At 36.3% G+C, this 18,482-nt stretch overlaps 2 protein-coding genes and 1 long non-coding RNA gene across 3 annotated transcripts; 1 reads left to right on the top strand and 2 right to left on the bottom strand.

Moving 5' to 3' along the window:
- Positions 1-82: 82 nt before the first annotated feature.
- On the bottom strand, positions 83-2,330 carry LOC107899126 (U-box domain-containing protein 38). Its single transcript, XM_041098854.1, has one exon. It carries the CDS (start codon positions 1,997-1,999, stop codon positions 353-355), a length of 1,647 nt encoding a protein of 548 aa, XP_040954788.1. The 5' UTR covers positions 2,000-2,330; the 3' UTR covers positions 83-352.
- A 6,637-nt stretch (positions 2,331-8,967) lies between these two features.
- Positions 8,968-10,010, bottom strand: LOC121219967 (uncharacterized). The gene is made up of 3 exons (XR_005917037.1): positions 9,962-10,010; positions 9,199-9,428; positions 8,968-9,021 (listed from the first exon to the last, which is right to left on the bottom strand). It is a non-coding gene; the product is annotated as an uncharacterized lncRNA (long non-coding RNA).
- A 257-nt stretch (positions 10,011-10,267) lies between these two features.
- Positions 10,268-10,771, top strand: LOC107898137 (F-box protein At3g56470). The gene has a single exon (XM_016823676.1). The coding sequence runs from the start codon at positions 10,268-10,270 to the stop codon at positions 10,769-10,771; it is 504 nt and encodes a 167-aa protein (XP_016679165.1).
- The last annotated feature ends 7,711 nt before the right edge of the window (positions 10,772-18,482 follow it).

The raw sequence follows: 18,482 nt of genomic DNA, 5'->3' as shown, positions 1-18,482 counted from the left end.
CTTAATTTCAATTTCTTGCAGCTTATTTTATTTTAAAAAAGAAAATAAAAATTGTTTGCATCAATTTTGGAAGAGTTGAAAAAACGTAGAAGTTTCCAATTTCATTAATTTATAACATAAATCATATTCTTTTAAATACAAAAATCCAATCAAAGTCTAAAAACCTAAAAACCCAACAGGAAATTGACCTATACACACTAAAATCCCAAATTATCAACAAGTTTCTGGAAAAAAGACCCTAGAAGTTCACAAAATTTCTTCTCATAAAACTAAATTATCCTCCCTCTTATTACATTTACATGCCCAATTACCCACCAACAAAAAAGAAAAAAAGAAGGGAAGGAAAAAGGTGCTAGAAATCAGAAGAATTTGCAGCAAAATCATCTTTACCAACTCGGTAGCGAGTCCGACTGAGTCCACCCGACTCTAATGCTGCTTCCCAATCAATCTCATCATCTTCATCTTCCTTTCTATCTTTCATTATCTGCAAAATCCTTTTGGCTTTGTCTTTGGCCCTTTCGCTCCCTCTCTCTTCCACCTCCCTTAAAACCTCCACCGCTCTAGCTTCTTTCGCCAATCCCTTGAACCTCATGCTACCGTGACTCAGAGCAAACAACGCGGCAACACAGTTCTCCCGAGTTGCCTTGCAAACCAACTCGCTTTCTCTCAACATTCCCACTAATATCGCTACCGCATTGGCGTCCAGCATCGCCGATTTCCCCTCCGGGCAGGCAGCTAAATTACATAGTACCAGTAACACTCGACTAGCTGAATCCCCCGATTTCACCATCGATAACAGAGTCAAAACGGCGCCGAGTTTCACCAATTTAACTCTATTTGACTGAATCAAGGAGAGATGGTAAAGAGCGAGCGCTGAATCGTGCTGAGTGCGCTCGGACTCCGATCTCAGAGCATGAAGCAATGGTTGCAACGCGCCTAATACTCCAATCGCCATCTTATTGTCATCTTCTAAAGCTAAACTGAAGAGCGCGCCGGCAGCATGTTCTTGTGCCTCACTGGATCCCGCCTTTAACGCATCTATTAAAAGAGGAACAAACCCTGACCGTACGATCACGACCTTGTTCGATTTCTCCAATGAAAGATTAACGAGTGAAGCAATGGCGTTGGTTTGAACAACGCTGTATCTGGAAGTGATTAAAGATCGGAGAGCTGAAAGTAGCCGAGTGGAACAAAGAGAAACCCTAGCCTCTTCTTTAGTCCTCGTAATTTTCCTTAACAAAACCAGACCCGTTTCTTGCTCGAAAATATCGGAGCTTTTGAGCTTTAAAACGAGCTCTTGTTCTTCCAACGAAGAAGAAGATTGGGACTTGAGATTTGGAGTTTCAGACAAGGTAATTTCAGTAGAAGAAGATGAAGAACCGGAAGCTGAGAAACACGCGGGGCGGGTAGAGAGTGGCAACGGCGTGTAGGGACTACTGGCAGTTACGATAACAGATTCATCGGACGAAGAGGAGGTGGAGGTGGAGCACAATAACCTACTGTTAACGGACGGACCTATTTCCGTGACGGCGTGGGAGAATAGAACAGGCGGATTTTCAGCCACGGCTTTCAAAAGTTCCCGTTCGGAGACCCGAATGTCAGGACCCGAAGTCAATCTCGAAGAAGTCTGTTCTGGAATCTTGGAAAGGACGATTTTTTCAACGGAGGAATAATCAGGTGGGGCAGGGTCCTGAGCATGGTGGTCACGACACCAAGCGAGGATGGTGGTTTTGATGGCGAGGTTAGGGATGATGGTGGAAAAGTCAGGGGTAGAGCCGTCCTGAAGAGTAGGGGTAAAGCCAAGGTCACGGCAGACTTGGATGGAGATTCGATCGAAGGATTGACCTGAAGGGATTACAACAGGGTCGAACATCAAAGACCCAGAAATTGGACAAAGGAATTCATGTGGAGGTAGGTTTTTGGATTGCTTTGGAGAAGATGATGAATTAGAACGTTGGTAAAATGAAAATATCCATCTGTGCTTTCCATTTCCTCCCATATCTAAACTTTTCTTGAGGGTTTTTTAGCAGCCAGAAATGGGGAAGGAGAGAATATATGAGCTGGAAAGCAAAGAGCAGATGTAAATGGTAAGCCTCACAACTATTTGTTCGAAAGATTAGACTGGGTCTGTAGCATCTAATTACTTAATTGTCCTTTCCTGCTTTTGGCTTTTTGCTGCCTTTGGTGGACTTTTTGTTTGGGGGGCGGAAGGTTTAGTTTGATATTTCACTGTTTTCACTACTAGTACTATAATTTTAATTTTTGGTGAAGGTGTAGAAAAGTTGACCGATTCTTTAGAATAATGGTTGGGAATGGATTTTGTTAGGGTTTATCTAAACAATCTGCACAAATCAGCTAATTATTTATTTTTTACTTTTGGGTTAAAAAAACTAATTTTACTTTTTAACATTACATGCCACTGACTTGGTCCTCTCAAAAGTAATTTTTTGTTTTTATTTTTATTTTTAATTAATAATTATATTATTTAGTTTATTAAATCAATTTTTTTATCAAGTTTGAGAGCTCTTGTTATGTCTTATTCAAAGGAATGTTATTTTCTTTTTAATTTTTTATTCATATTGTCTTTAATTAATTATATAATTGCAAATTATTTATTAGATTAATTAGATAAATATGCCGTTTAAAAAAAGTTAAGAATTTAGATCATTTTTTTTTTCAAATTTAGGGAAATAAATTAATTTTGGTGAGAGAAACTATTAACCGTCTTGAAGATTTTTTTTCTGCATCGGTGGAATATGATGCACACCAAGTTGAGATGCAAGGGCCAGACTCCCTCTAAAATGAGAATTTTCTATCTAAACTTTTTTAAAATTGATAAAATTTTAAATTAATAAAGGTAAAATTACACTTTAGCCTCCTCAAAATGTTAAAAAAAATTGATTTAACCTTTTAAAGTTATAAAAATATAAGTTACTAAAATGATAAAATTTTATTTTTATTACCATAAAAATATAAAATTCTCAAAAAAAATTCGTTCTTCTAAACAAATTTTCTGACTTCACCATGTTGAAATGTATTTACCATTATGCTATAATTGAATTGCGAATGTCAAATTAGAATGAATATGATAATGGTATTAGTGTTTGGTTTAGTGGAGTAGATAAAGTAATAGCTTACAAAAATTTAAATGACAAAAATACCTTTTAATTGGTTTTTTTAAAGTGTTAAAAAATTTCAAATATATTAATATATTCATGACTAATATATCTTTTAAAAAATTTATTATTTTATTTTTAAAAAAAATCTGAGAAAATATTGAATTAAAAATGATTTAAATTATATAAATCACAAACTTAAATTTATATAAAATTATAAAATATTTTAATTGATACATCCAACGAAACATGTGTATGGTTGAGTAAGAAAGTAACACTTTTTTTTTATTCTAAATATTGTTATTTATTTAAAAATAAGTAATTCATTCTCCAAAAAAAACTCATTAACCTATTGGGTTCAGCTCTTGAAATATAAATATGTATGGTAATTAATGATGGATTGATGGAAAAATGAAAAGTAAATTAACATGGAAATGGTTTTCCTGTATTTACAAACCTGTCTATGCATCTAGTAAAAAAGTTGAAGTTAAATTATAAAGGTTTCATGATAAGTACTAAATTGTTAAAAAATTGAAAACTTTTCTTCACCTACTTAGAGAGATATTTCTACATTCTTCTTTAAAAATATCTTATGTATATCTTATAAAATAATAAAACATTTAATTAACCAAATTTCAACACTTTTCATCCTTGATTATTATACCATATAATTATCTAATTTGGGTATTGGTTATTTTACCCATCATGTTTCTTCAAAATCTCATCTTTGAGTCGCAACTCAATTTTGATTAAATTTCAATTTTAGTCCCTTTTATTTTTATACTTATTCAATTTAGTTCTTCCATGATAATTCCATGTCATAACAAATTCGTTTATTTTCATTCTTGATCCTTTAACTTACTCATTTTTTATATTTTGACCCCTCAAATTTTGAATATTACACTGAAACCATAAATATTTTATAATTTTACAATTTAGTCCTTATTTGAAATTAATGTATCACACCATACTTCTTAATTCAATTTTTTCTTGGCATCACTCAACCTTTCTTTTATCATCTTTATATCATTTTCTCACTTTACCAGAAAAATCAATTATACATCATTCTATTTAATACTATTTTTTTTATATTGATTTTGGGGGTGTGGCAAGCTTCTACCAATGAAAAGTAGTCCATATTAGCCATTGTTGCACTTGAGTTCCAATTGTTATGAAGATCAAAAGTTGAAATAATGAAGATGTTCAAAAAGCATAAGAGCGCCACACAAAGAGTTAATAATTATCACAACAATTTGCAACAAAACAAATCAAATTAAAATACCTCTCATACAACATACAGATACTCCCAGAACTTTTGAAGGTAAAGTAGTATTTCTGGGACCAACATGAAAATCTTTACTAGGTAGGCAAGTCAATGGCATTTGTTGCAGCTTATGGCATCATGGGTAGCCGTTTGTGATGTGTGGTACCTGGAGACCTAGCGAAACACCAATCGAATTTGCAGAGAGGTATGCTTAAGTCATCTCTTAGTATTAATAGACACAAGGTCTGGCCTTCGTATCGTTATCTAGAAAGCAATAGCTTTGATTCAGTTGATATCCTTCTATACAGGGTCAGAGACATACGAACAAATAAAGAGCTGTTGTTAGACTCTGCATACTCTATTTAGCTGCTGATTAAGGCTGTACTTCATATTCCGCGTACCTGTTATTTTGTTGACACTTTAATTTTATTATTAATCTATTTCACCTGTTCACAGTAACATCTTCTGCAGGAAAAGAAGTCAGCAGCGAGCATCCCTCTCCAAGCTCGAAATGCAGCTTCAAGTTGACATAAATTTGTGAAGTTATTTTCATTTGACATTGGTATGTTTGCTTAATTCATTGTCATTGGCTATCTCGAAATAAGTTCCTTCTCCGAGCCACCTATTTTGTTGTTCTAAATAGCTTGCTCTGATGGTTGCGGCCTTGCGGGTCAACTGCACTTTATTAATCCATAAAACTGGCTATATGGAGATGAAAATGCCACCCAAAATGGAGCACTAAAAAACTTGACAATTCGATTTAAGCATAATCCTTTTTTTTCCCTTGACTAGCACGATTTGAAGTTAAAATAGCTAAACAGGATCCTCTTCACCCTGTCAGCAACCATTGAAACTAGGAAACTTTTTCTTTTTGCAATTCATAGAACTTATCTCACTCAGGGTCATGAATCTTCGGTTTCAATCTCTCTCATGAGCATTTCCGTATATATGATCACACCCTCACAAATTCAGCTGCGCATGGTTTTTTCGAATCTCCAGTCGGATTCCTCCTTAGGAGGAAGGTGCCTTTCAGAGGCTTCTGGTGATCGGGGTTGAAGAACAGGAGGTTAGCGTTGCAAAAGGGGAGCCATAAGGAGTGTGCTGAATTGAGAAGGGGCTTGGGTACATTCGGCTTTGGATTGAATTTAGAAGATTGGTGACATTTAAAATCAATGTGCATATACAAAATGATATTTGTCAACCAATGTGGTAATAACAAAAAGTGTCAAAAGTGATTATACCATAAACATATTGCAACCAATGTGCATTTAGCAAAAAGTTCCTATACTAAAATATGACATCTCATCTAGCATAAATCTGTCACTTCTTCAATTGCTTCTGAGCAACTAATTCTTAGGTGCTGACAAGGTCTGCAATGGATTTGTGTTTCTCTTTTGCTGATCTCAACTTCATTGAAGAGCCTGTAATAAATGAAGATCAGTTTTGTGCCACTAAAGAATATGGAGGGAGCTATTTAGTTGCTTATAAATATTCAGTTAAACCCAACTTTTGAAAAACATTGTTGTTCCATATTTTTTTCTAATTCAAACCATGGCTACCTTTTGACATGAAGCATGCGCAGATATATATTCCCTTCAGTATATATTTCCTGTTTATGTTAAAGTTTGTTAAATAGTAAAGAAGGTTATTTCAAATTCAAAGATGCTGATGGTGGTCTATTGATGTTTTCCATTGAATAAGAGAAAAAGAAACCCAGAAACAGAAACAGGGAAGAGGGAAGAATGGATTGAGTTTGGAAAAGTCTAAACTGATGGTGCTTTTTAGGGTTTTTTAGTATTTTGGTTTTGGGCCGATTAGACAAGGGCCATCAGGGTTGCTTTTAGGTTGGTTTTTCCTTTTAGAATAGTTTATTACTCTAGGATTTGTATAAAGTCCCAGATTTATTTTTGAAAAAAAAAAATTTCCCTGTTAGGGTCTGAGTAGGTATTAGGGTTAAAACTTGATTCTTAACAGCTGGAGTACCTATAAAACTGGACTCTTGCCGCCCTATTCACTACAACTCTTGAGTCCTTTTTTTTCTCTCATCTTTCCCTCCGAGTCTATTAACTAAGGTTTAGTTTGGATGGGCGGTGTGTTTAGCTCCGGTGAGGTTAAAAACAGCGGTGGCGGTAAGATTAGTTACTGTAGCGGTGAGATTGGGTACTGTAGCAGTGAGATTAGAAACAGCGGTGAAGTGTGTGTTTGGATTCAAACGCAGCTATAACGGTAAGGTAAAAATAGAAAATGACTTTTAAGGATATTAGATTAAAAATGATATATAATAGAAGTTTTTAAAATTATTTAACAATTAAAAAATTAATAAATGGTTAAAAATTATTACAATTATATTTATTTTCAATAATAAATAATTAAAAATGTATTAAAACTAGAGAAAAATTCAAAAATTTATTTTATTTAATATTTCAAAATTAATCATATATTTAATTATAGGAGAAAAACGAATTACATGTAGTCCGGATTACATGTGTTGGTTTTTTTAGCAGAAAACTAAGGAGAAAAAGAAAAACGAATGCAAAGAAGTTTGAACAAGAAGAAAACTGAATTTGATTTCCAAAAATCAGATCTTTTTCATTGACTTGAGAAGCATTTATGTTACAATGAAATATGGCAGTTAACTAATGTATAACTGCTCCCAAAGCCTAGATAGAATTACAAACAAAATGTAGCTGACATACCAGCTATAACATCAAACATAAATCAACAACTACTCTTACTAACTTTAAGTATAAATTACATTGCAACTAAATCAAGTGACAAATGAACAAAATAAACAAAATGCTGCTGCTTATCTGGTTCAGCTTGGATGCTGGTCTGCATGCTGGTTTGCTGCTGGTTTCTTGTTGCATTGCAGGCCAAAGTTCAACAACATCCTGTACTTTGCTTACTAACAAAGTAGTGCGTATTCCTTTTAGTGCATTAAGGGGAATTATGATTATGGTATGTTAGACATCAGAAAAACCTATATATTCTTAAAAAGTAAAGATATAAAAAAGTAAAGTGTTGAAATGACTATTCAATGACATTGAAAATAATATATGGGTGTCCAAAATTCAGATTCAAGGGCATAAGCAAAGCAAATAACAAAGACAATGCCACCACAGAAACTGTAAACTAAATGAAATATCGTGCAAGGCTGATCCAGAGATAAGAAATAAAATCTTTATTTGAAGTTCAAGGTCTTTGAAATGAACATACCCAAGCAAGCAACAAGGTATCTTCCAAAGCAATACATTGCAAATGGTTCATAGCAATCATGTAGTATCGAACAATCAACACTAACTGATGGATGCACCAATTATACAAACTGTTAAAATAATCCAGGTTAGTAAGACTGAAAATAACATATAATTACACCAGATGCATGGTGCAAAATTAACATGTTGCATGTTGTGCCAAAACTATACTCAAAACTTAAATAGTAACCTAAGTTGAATATAGGTCAATTTTTTTGTAACATAAATATGCTACTGCCGTTTTTTACTAATTCCTAGCACATAAGTTATTGAACAGCTTAGTTTTCAAGAAGGTTTAACGGTGTTACTCAATTGGACTAATTTCTTAGTGTTCATAAAATATGAGGACCATTCTGACAAATCAAAGGGACTAACTTCTCAGATGCTGTAAAATAAAGGGACAAATTTCATAATTAGACTTAAAAAAAGCATACTTGAAAGAAGAAATTTCAGCTTGTGAGTTCTCCAATTGCCTCTCCAATTTTAGCTCATTTGACCTTAATTGACATGCCTACAGAAAAGATATTAAAAACATTTTAATCTAGCAGAAGACAAAAGTAATTTCACTCCAGTGTCAACAGCTTTATACAGAAATATATTCAATGGAATAAAGTAAGAAACTCCAAATGCTAATAATATCATATAAAACAAGCAAATAACAAGATCAAATCAAATATAAAAAAGGACTAGAAAGCCACTTAAGTTAAACTAGCACTTAAAAACGTTGCAGCTCTACTATACATCCAAGAAACACCCTTCACGTGGTATATATTACAACCATGCATATACGAACATGGCAGCTTACTGATCTTTTAGCATTATTATCAAGAGTGATATATGTTCTGTAATGAATAGAATGAAATTGGAGAATGAAGAAAACCTTTACCCATTAAAACTTTGTTACCTTCTCTTCCAAACCAATGACTTCAGAAGCCAATATATTAGCACGTTCATCAACTTCATTACATTCCAGTTGTGCATTTGCATATTCCATTTTAAAAGACTCGAGCTCTGCCTGCAATACAAAACACCAGACATAGCAAGAATAAAAAAAAGGGATATGGGCTGAAATAGAATGTTGTTGACATTTTAAAAAGTATTTGTAACAAGCTCCTTAACAATTTGAACATCACACAAAGAACACAAGAGAATAAAATGCAGATCAGCATACATACAGCATAGCATTTTAAAATACAGCATAAAACTGAATTCATCCTGTGCACCATCCTTTGCAACAAAAGAAAATCATTCAAAACAAAGACTTATTGATCAGACTATTGAAGAGTCATAAAAGAAGTCACAGGAGTCTAACAACAAAAATTCCCACTGCAATGATAAGAACGGTCACACATTGTCAAGTAACAAACACGACCTTCAAATGATATAGCTATGAACTTAGGTCAAGGTAACACCATAATGGTATAATTTAGATGCACCTGCAAATCGTACTGAGAAAAACATACAACAGAACTTATTTCTTTCCCTCAATAGACCATAAAGTATAAACCTATTTCATAATTCAAAAAATATGGCATCCAAAAAATAGACACCAGGACAAGGATACTAGAATACATAAGGACCAGTCTCGACAGACATCCTTGAAGCTTCATTATGGCCTTTAGAGAGATTCTTAAACAAAGCCTTAACTTGTTGTTTGTACATTTCGGCATCTGTCAGATCCCGACCATCATCTAGTCCCTCCGCCAGAGGAAGACCATTAGTAACACGAGCAATCATTGTCAGTTTCACCATCTTTACTCCCCTTTTTCTCAGCTTTCACAAAATCCCTTCAAACTAATAGAAACACAAAATTAACACCTTAAGTAAAAATTAACAAGCCAAATTCCATACCATGATATTAAAAAAAGGCATAGCGGATTTCAATTGACTATAATTCGATAATTTCATTCTCAATCTTAATGGTACAACCACCCACCACAAAGCTGAAAATAAATACTATTTTCCACTTGAACAATTATCATTGCAAACAATTAAAATTATCAGAAAAAAAAAACATAAATTGATTCCATAATTTTGATTTTCACTAAACCCTCATCATTGGTCAAAAGCAAGATCGACCCAACACTTCTTTTTCCAATCGAAAGGTCATTAATGTAATCCAAAGACAACCAATCTAGTCAATGTCATCACGATCTGACAAGGAAATATATATTTTTCAAGGATTCCAACAAAACCTAGAAATTCAGTAGAAGAAAAAAAAATCTCATATAAGAATTTCCACAACGAACCATTTTTTTCTTCAAATAATTATATGCATGCACATTTAAAAATCGATAAATAAAAGTTATTAGTTTTTAATGGAATACTTGATTAGAGCATGTAGGTCTTCGGATTTCTCCTTGATTTCAACGATCAGAAAAAGGAATGAAGAACGGAAGAAGGAGAAGGAATTAAGCCTTGCGTTTGCTAACATTTTCAACGTACTGAAGAATACTTTCCAACGTACTGAAGAATACGTACTGAAGAATACTTTCCAAACAGCCTTGCGTTTGCTAACATTTCAGTTGCAATTTTTTTAGCCTAAAAAAGCCAACGTACTGGAACCCAGTTGCATCAAAGGAACCCTAAGAATTTTTTTGTGTGTTTAGAAAGAAGAAAGAATTAGGGGTTCCATGGCCAAGTGTAGATTCTCAACAGCTGAACAGGTGGTACAATGGTGTAACCTCCCTGGTGATGTTTTAACTATCGTCCTTACTCATCTTTTTGGTAAAGATTATGCCAATTTGCTAGCTGTTTGTCGTTCATGGAGGTCAGCTTGTCGTTCATGGAGGTCAGCTCCACCTCCACTGAGATCCGTCCCCAATCCTTCTGCAAGTCCGTATCCGTCTCTTTTCCACTTCTCCGGTAACAATTCCATGTGCAAATTCTATGACCCTTTTTACAATGGCACATATGTTGCTCAGATTCCTGATGAATTGATTGATGCAAGAATTTTCTTCTCCAACTACGGCTGGTTGCTCATGTGTCAAGATACTCAACTCTTTTTCTTCCATCCATTCACCAATCAAAGGATTGACTTACCAAGATTAATACAGCGTCACACCTTAGAAAAGTATGGCAGAATGTGCTTTTCCACTCCACCCACTTCACCAATTGCATGGTTTCCGGTATTCTAGATGATTCTCCAACAATAAGTGACGTAAAATCATTCATCGAGGAGAAAGTTCATGGCCAAACATCCGTTACGAGACAAATAATGTAAGGTTCTATACATCTTATGGTAATCCTGTTTTCTGTTGGAAACGTGATGGGCCGAAAATTTACTTTTTATTACACACTCAATATATTACAATACGAAGATTACAAATATTTTCTTAATGACTAGATAGTCTAGCTGCTGCTAGATTTTAACTCACTCAAGGTTTGCTAACCTTCTCACTCTCACTCACGTTGCTTCTCTTATTTCTTTTTTCTTCTCATTTTTTTTCATTACAACACAAGTTCAAGCCTCTATTTATAGGCTGATAAAGTGACAACAAATGTGGCTATTAATCCACTTAATTTCCAGCCACAAAACATCTCAATAATGGAGCACTTTGTATGGCTAAAATTTCAGCACTTTGCATGGCACAAAATTGCTCCACGTCTCATGCTTCTAGATTATGCTTGGAGTGGGTTTGATTTCTAACACTCCCCCTCAAACCCAACTTTCATACCGAGCTTCTCTTTGAATTTGTTGAATGTCTCCACTTTCAACGGCTTTGTGAAAATATCTGCCAGTTGATCTTCTGTCCTGCAATGGACTAACTCCACGTTTTTGTTTTTCACTTGCTCTCGGATAAAATGATACTTCGTATCGATGTGCTTGCTTCGGCTGTGCGACACCGGATTCTTGGCAAGTGATATAGCGGATTTGTTGTCAACGTAGATGGTAATTGGACCTTCATTTGAAACACCTATTTCTCCCAAAATATTCTTCAACCACATTGCTTGGCATGTACAAGTTGCTGCGGCCATATACTCTGCTTCACATGTTGAGAAAGCAATTGTTTGTTGCTTCTTTGACGACCATGAAAAAACTGCGGAACTGATGTGGAATGCATATCCGGAAGTGCTTTTCCGATCATCCAAGTCTCCCCCATAATCGCTATCTGAGTAGCCAACTAATTTTGAATCTTGTGAGTGGGTATAGAATAAACCATGGTTCATCGTACCTTTGATATATCTCAAAATTCTTTTTGCGGCAATTAAGTGGTCTTGCTTCGGCTTCTCCATGAATCTGCTCACCAATCCTACTGCATATGTAATATCTGGTCGTGTGATTGTCAAATACCTTAAACTTCCAACGAGACTTTTAAACAACGTCGGATTTATCGACTCCCTTGTCGAATCAACACTTAGCTTCATCCCTGGATCAGCTGGCGTGACTACTGGCTTGCAATCCTTCATTTTGAACTTGTTCAAAATCTGCTCCGCATACTTCTTTTGAGAGACAAAAATTCCATCTTGCATTTGTTTCACCTCGACTCCAAGAAAGTATGACATCTCACCGATATCTGTCATTTCAAATTCTTTAGTCATAGCTTTTTTGAAATCATCAGACATACCTGGATTGTTTCCGGTGAAGATCATGTCATCCACATATAGGCATACGATCATGATATCTCCATATCCATTCTTCTTTGTGTACAGGGTGTGCTCGTGCGGGCTTTTGATGAATCCATTTCTTCGGAAGTACTCGTCGATCCTTGTGTTCCATGCTCTTGGGGCTTGCTTCAATCCATACAAAGCTTTCTTCAATCGGTAGACTTTGTCCTCCTTTCCTTGTATGCTATATCCAGGTGGTTGTTCTATGTAGACTTCCTCCTCCAAGTAGCCATTCAGGAATGCAGACTTGACGTCTATCTGATAGATTTTCCATTTGTATTGTGCTGCGACCGCTATGAGAAGCCTAATTGTGTCTATTCTTGCGACTGGAGCAAATATTTCATCATAGTCCACTCCTTGTCTTTGCTTGTAGCCTTTGGCGACTAGTCTTGCCTTGTATTTCTCTACTTTTCCTTCTTTGTTGGTCTTCGTCTTGTACACCCACTTGACACCAATCGGGCTATGTCCTTCTGGCAGACTTGTTAGCTCCCACGTGTCATTCCTTCTTATTGCAGCAATCTCCTCGTCCATGGCCTTCTTCTATTTATTGTCTTCAATTGCTTCTTCGTATGTCACTGGATCACATTCTGTCATTAGACAGAATAGTGAATAATCGAACTGCGTCTCTACAGGTTCCGTAGAATTGTAGATGTCGTTGAGACTCCGTGTTCTTGTGGGTGCTTCATCTGAGCTGCTGCTTCCGCTGCTGCTGGTTGGTGACGAAGGGGCTGTTGTACCAGGACTTTGATCATCGCCTTGTTCTTCTTGGTTGATGACATCATTGTCGTCTTCGTTGAAAAATAATCCTTCCACTTTCTTTTCTTCTTCACTCCATCTCCAGTAATCCGCTTCATCGAACTCGACATCTCTTGAGATAATCAATTTCTTAGTAAGAGGATTATAAAGTCTGTAGGCCTTACTTCTTTTGTCATAGCCTATAAAGATACACTTCTCTCCTCTATCGTCAAGCTTTTTCCTCTGTTGCTCAGGAACGTGTGCATATGCAATGCATCCAAAAATTTTGAGGTGTCCAACTCTTGGCTTGTGATCGCTCCATGCTTCTTCTGGTGTCTTGTGTCTTACACTTTTTGTTGGACATTGATTCAACAGATAAACTGCGCATTCAACGGCTTCAGCCCAGAAAGTTCTCGGAAGGTGTTTACCTTTTATCATGCTTCTTGCCATATCCAGAATTGTCCGATTCTTCCTTTCTGCAACTCCGTTTTGTTGTGGAGTGCGTCTGGCTGTTAACTGATGAATGATTCCATGATCCTTGCAGAAACTTTCATAAAGCTTTGCAGTATACTCGCCTCCTCTATCGGATCTGAGTATCTTCAAATATCGACCACTCTGTTTTTCCACCATTGCTTTGAACTCCTTGAATTTTTCTAGGGCTTCCGATTTTGCTTTGAGAAAATAAACCCAACATTTTCTGCTATAATCATCAATAAAAGTTAGGTAGTACCTGTTTCCACCGAGTGATTCAATGTCGTACGGACCAGATATGTCGGTGTGTACAATTTCCAATGGTCTTCTAGCTCTTCGAGATTTTCCTACTTCAAATTTCTGCCTATGCTGCTTTCCTTTGACACAGGCTTCACACAGTTGATCTGGATGATTAATACTTGGTAATCCATTCACCATGTTTGTCTTCGACAACAGCTTCAAGCCAGAAAATCTGAGATGTCCGTACCTTAAGTGCCACAACCATGATTCATTCTTCAGATCCGTCTTCATGCATTTTACTTCTCCAGTCTCGATGTCGAGGGTGAAAAGACGATTTCGCGTCATATCAACTCGAACAACTAATTCTCCACTTTTGTTCCTGATGGCGAGTGAGCGGTCTTTCATATGAACTTCATATCCTTTTTCTAGGAGTTGACCAAGACTGATCAGGTTGCTCTTCAAAGCTGGTACGTAGTAAACGTCTGAGATGTACTTCTTCTCTCCATTCCTTTGTGTTATAACAACCTTGCCCTTTCCTTTGATTTCTGCATGTGAGTTGTCTCCAAAAGTTATTTGTCCATGAACTGTTTCATCTAATTCTGTGAACAGCTCCTTTCTTCCACACATGTGGTTGCTTGCACCGTTGTCGAGATACCACACACTTCTCTTGCGATCTTCATTTTCTCCGTAAGTGAGAAAGACACTTGATTCCACTTTTTCGTTGCCTTCTGCTGCGACTGCTACATGGTTTCTTTCATCCACTTTGTGTGTTGATCTGCACTCGTAACTGAAATGTCCATACTTGTTACAGTTGTAGCATTGTACCTGAGATTTATTTTCTTGAAATCTGCCTCGGCCACGACCTCTAGATCCACGTCCACGGTTGGATGTTTGATAATCTTTATTTTCTTGATATCTCCCATATGATTGATTTCCACGTCCTCGTGATCCTCTTCCTCCTCTGTTTCCACCACGGTAGCCTCCATGGTATCCTCTGCGGTTTCCTCTTCCTTGGCTAAAGTTATTACTTGTTTCTCCGTCGTCGACGGACAACTTGCTATGCAAGGCTTGATCAAGATTTTCACTATCTTCATTTAGCTTTATCTTTTGCTCATGGGCTTGCAGAGAACCCACAAGTTCTTCGAGCGACATCTTTGACAAATCTTTTGATTCTTCGATGGCAACGACTACGTACTCGAATTTGCGTGTGAGTGACCGTAGAATTTTCTCCATCACTCTTACCTCGTCAAGAGTTTCTCCATTTCGTTTCATTTCATTTACCACCGATTTTACACGATTGGCATAGTCATCGATATTCTCGGAGCTCTTCATTTTTAACATTTCAAATTCAGCTCTAAGTGACTGAAGGCGTACCTTTTTAGTTTTTTCTACACCTTGAAATGATTTTTGCAAAATCTCCCATGCATTCTTCGCGTTCTTCACATCTGATATTTTCTCGAAGGTTGATTCATCCATACCTTGAAAGATACTATTCAAGGCCTTTTGATCCTTCTTTCGTGCTTCTCGTAACGCCTTCTTAGCGTCATTTGATAAAGCTGCTTCTGTAGCGGCATCTCCGGGCTCGATGTATCCTTTTTCAACGATCTCCCAACAATCTTGCGAACCGAGCAAAGCCTTCATTCGAATGCTCCAATTTCCATAATTTGTCTTCGTCAATTGTGGAACTTGTAGCTGAATTACGTCGCCCATATCGACTTGTTAGATGAACACCAAAGGTACTCCGAACTGGACACGAACCGGACACGAACCGAACTCCGAACCAAGCTCCGAACCGTAGCTCTGATGCCACTTGTTGGAAACGTGATGGGCCGAAAATTTACTTTTTATTACACACTCAATATATTACAATACGAAGATTACAAATATTTTCTTAATGACTAGATAGTCTAGCTGCTGCTAGATTTTAACTCACTCAAGGTTTGCTAACCTTCTCACTCTCACTCACGTTGCTTCTCTTATTTCTTTTTTCTTCTCATTTTTTTTCATTACAACACAAGTTCAAGCCTCTATTTATAGGCTGATAAAGTGACAACAAATGTGGCTATTAATCCACTTAATTTCCAGCCACAAAACATCTCAATAATGGAGCACTTTGTATGGCTAAAATTTCAGCACTTTGCATGGCACAAAATTGCTCCACGTCTCATGCTTCTAGATTATGCTTGGAGTGAGTTTGATTTCTAACATTTTCTACAAGGGTGCTTTCTATTGTTTGGGCATAGATGGAAAATTGGGCATCTTCGATCCCAACAAAAGGGAAACCGTTGTTGGAAGATAATTGACAAGCTAAAACTTCCTTGCGACACAATCCAAGAGAACTTTTTAGTTGAGTCCAGTGGAGAGCTGATTTCGATCTGTATGGGCAATATTGGAGAGTATGTCAGGGTTTTTCGACTTAATTATCACTATGAGATTAGGTGGGAAGAAGTTCACATCTTGGGGGATGAGATGATTTTTGCTAGTCGAACAGGTAGTATGTGCATGCGAACTCATTCTATGGGGAATAATATATATTTTCCGAACTTCGACAATGGAGGTAATGGGCTGTTTTATTCTCTTGCCTCACGTAAATTTCACTCACTTGGGGTAGCATTACCTAGAAAAGATTTGTATAATACCAAACGGATGTTACATTGTGCTTGGATTACACCAACCGCTTTGGAAGTTTATACGAACGACGAGCTTAGATGGTTAGAATTTTATTCCTTCGAGCGAAAGAGGGAGCGTCGTGGGGGCAACCCACACACATCCCTCGTTTGTCCTCACAAATCTTGAGCACTCGAACAATCAACTCTTCTTTAACATGTTCAATACCCCTCACAATGCTAAGCGGATACTTGAAGTTCGCCAAATGCGCACAGTAACATGTGGTTCGGTTGGTTAGTTCAGGTTGACTGGGGCTGTTCAGATTGTTTGTTAATTAATACGCAAACCATGGAGAAGATTCACCTACCTCGACTACTCAAAATATTCATTATATGTGTAATCTAATCATCTCCTAAAGATCCGAGTTGTATTGTCTTGTTTATTGATTATTATTCTTTTGAAAATGTTAGTAGTATTGATTTTATTTATTGTAGGCCTGGTGAGAGTGAATGGACAATTGTAACGGTATTGAAAGAGGTGAGTTCTAGCTCGGATGAATCACAAAATTCAACAGATTCTGATAATGAGGAAGAGGAGGAGGAAGAGAGGGGAATTCTAGCTCGGAAGAATCTGAAAATTCAACAGATTTGGATTTTGATGATGAGGAGGACGAGGAAATAGAACCGAAGATCATAACTAAAGGTAGAATCGCACATTTAATTGGCTACCAAGGTAAGATTTATTGGCTAATAGCTAGGTCAGATTTGGTGAAAATAGATTTTGATCCAATTTTTCATGTTAAGTTTGTGAAAAGAGGTCTATGGTATAGAGTTGAGTTACCCTCGGCAACCTCTCTTGGAACCGTAGATAATAATATTTACATGGTTGAATCATGTGACGAACTTTTTTTGGTTCGAATAAATTTACCTGGTTTGAATACTGAAAATGCAAGCAAAATTACAGAAGTGGAAGTTTTCAAGTTATGTTTGACAAGAAAAATATGGGAGAAGGTGGTGGGATGCCTAGGAGAGAATATTGCTTTCTTTTGTTATGGTCATAGTTGCTACGTTGCAAGCTCATGCATGTAGAAAGGAAAAGGAAACTGTATATACTTTATCGATTCTTTTCCAGATGATGAAAATGTTTATGCTTTTGACTTTGAAGATGGGAGTATTTCTGTTTCTTTACCATTTCCAGAAGTATTCATGAATGGTTTTGAGTGGACTGCTTTAACGTTAAGCTAATCTAGTGCATGTAGTTTTATAGTTTTATGTTTTATCATTATTACTATTTGTATCTTAAACATTAATCTTTCCCTTTTTCTATACAAGAACAACTATCTTTTCTTATTTCAGTTGTCTGTTCCTTCCATATCAGCTATCAAAAGCATAGTGATGGCCATTATATTTTATAAATAACTGATCTGTTAGCCAAATAAGTCATCGCTTCTTAGTTATTGACCTCACCCAGTAGCTGGAACGAGTGGAATCCAACAATTAATGTGGCCAAAATCATTAGTTCAAGCGACACCACATTGCATACAACAGTCTCCACATCCAGGAAGTCATTGAAAAACAGCTAGTAGACTTGATTTTCATCGAGGAAAGCACTGGAAATGAGGAACGAGCGGGGGAATACCTCTGCTTTAAGGATTATTGAGCGAGTGTAGCCATTGTTACTCGAAATCTGAAACAATATCAGATAAACATGCTTTTTGTGGTCGCTCGTCACCTCCTTTGTCTCAACTCTTCATATTAAAGTCAAGAAGAATGCTATTCTTATTGCTTGAGAAAGGGTGGTGAAAATGTTCTCCATCTTTATAGAGACCTCGAATTGCTTTTTCGGTTGTGTTGAAACTAGTAAGATCTAAATATTCTATGAATAATTTTGTTCCAACAAACTAAAAAAAAAAAAAATTAAAGATCCAAAATTTTCATTTTAACTCCATTCACATTATAAACATTCTGCAAAGAATCTTTGTAAACTTTAAACACCTACCAAATACCACTGCCATAGCTATATAAGTATGTAATTCCAATATATCCCTTCGATATCTCCAGCATTCCATGCATTAAGTCATATACGGAAATGCTCATGAGAGAGATTGAAGCCTAAGATTCATGACCCTGAGTGAGATAAGTTCTATGAATTGCAAAAAGAAAAAGTTTCATAGTTTCAATGGTTGCT

Source organism: Gossypium hirsutum, chromosome D08 (genome assembly GCF_007990345.1).
Source record: "Gossypium hirsutum isolate 1008001.06 chromosome D08, Gossypium_hirsutum_v2.1, whole genome shotgun sequence".
In the NCBI taxonomy this organism is placed as follows: Eukaryota; Viridiplantae; Streptophyta; class Magnoliopsida; order Malvales; family Malvaceae; genus Gossypium; species Gossypium hirsutum.
Note: the sequence above shows the minus strand (reverse complement) of the source record. Positions and strands in the feature narration are given on the sequence as shown.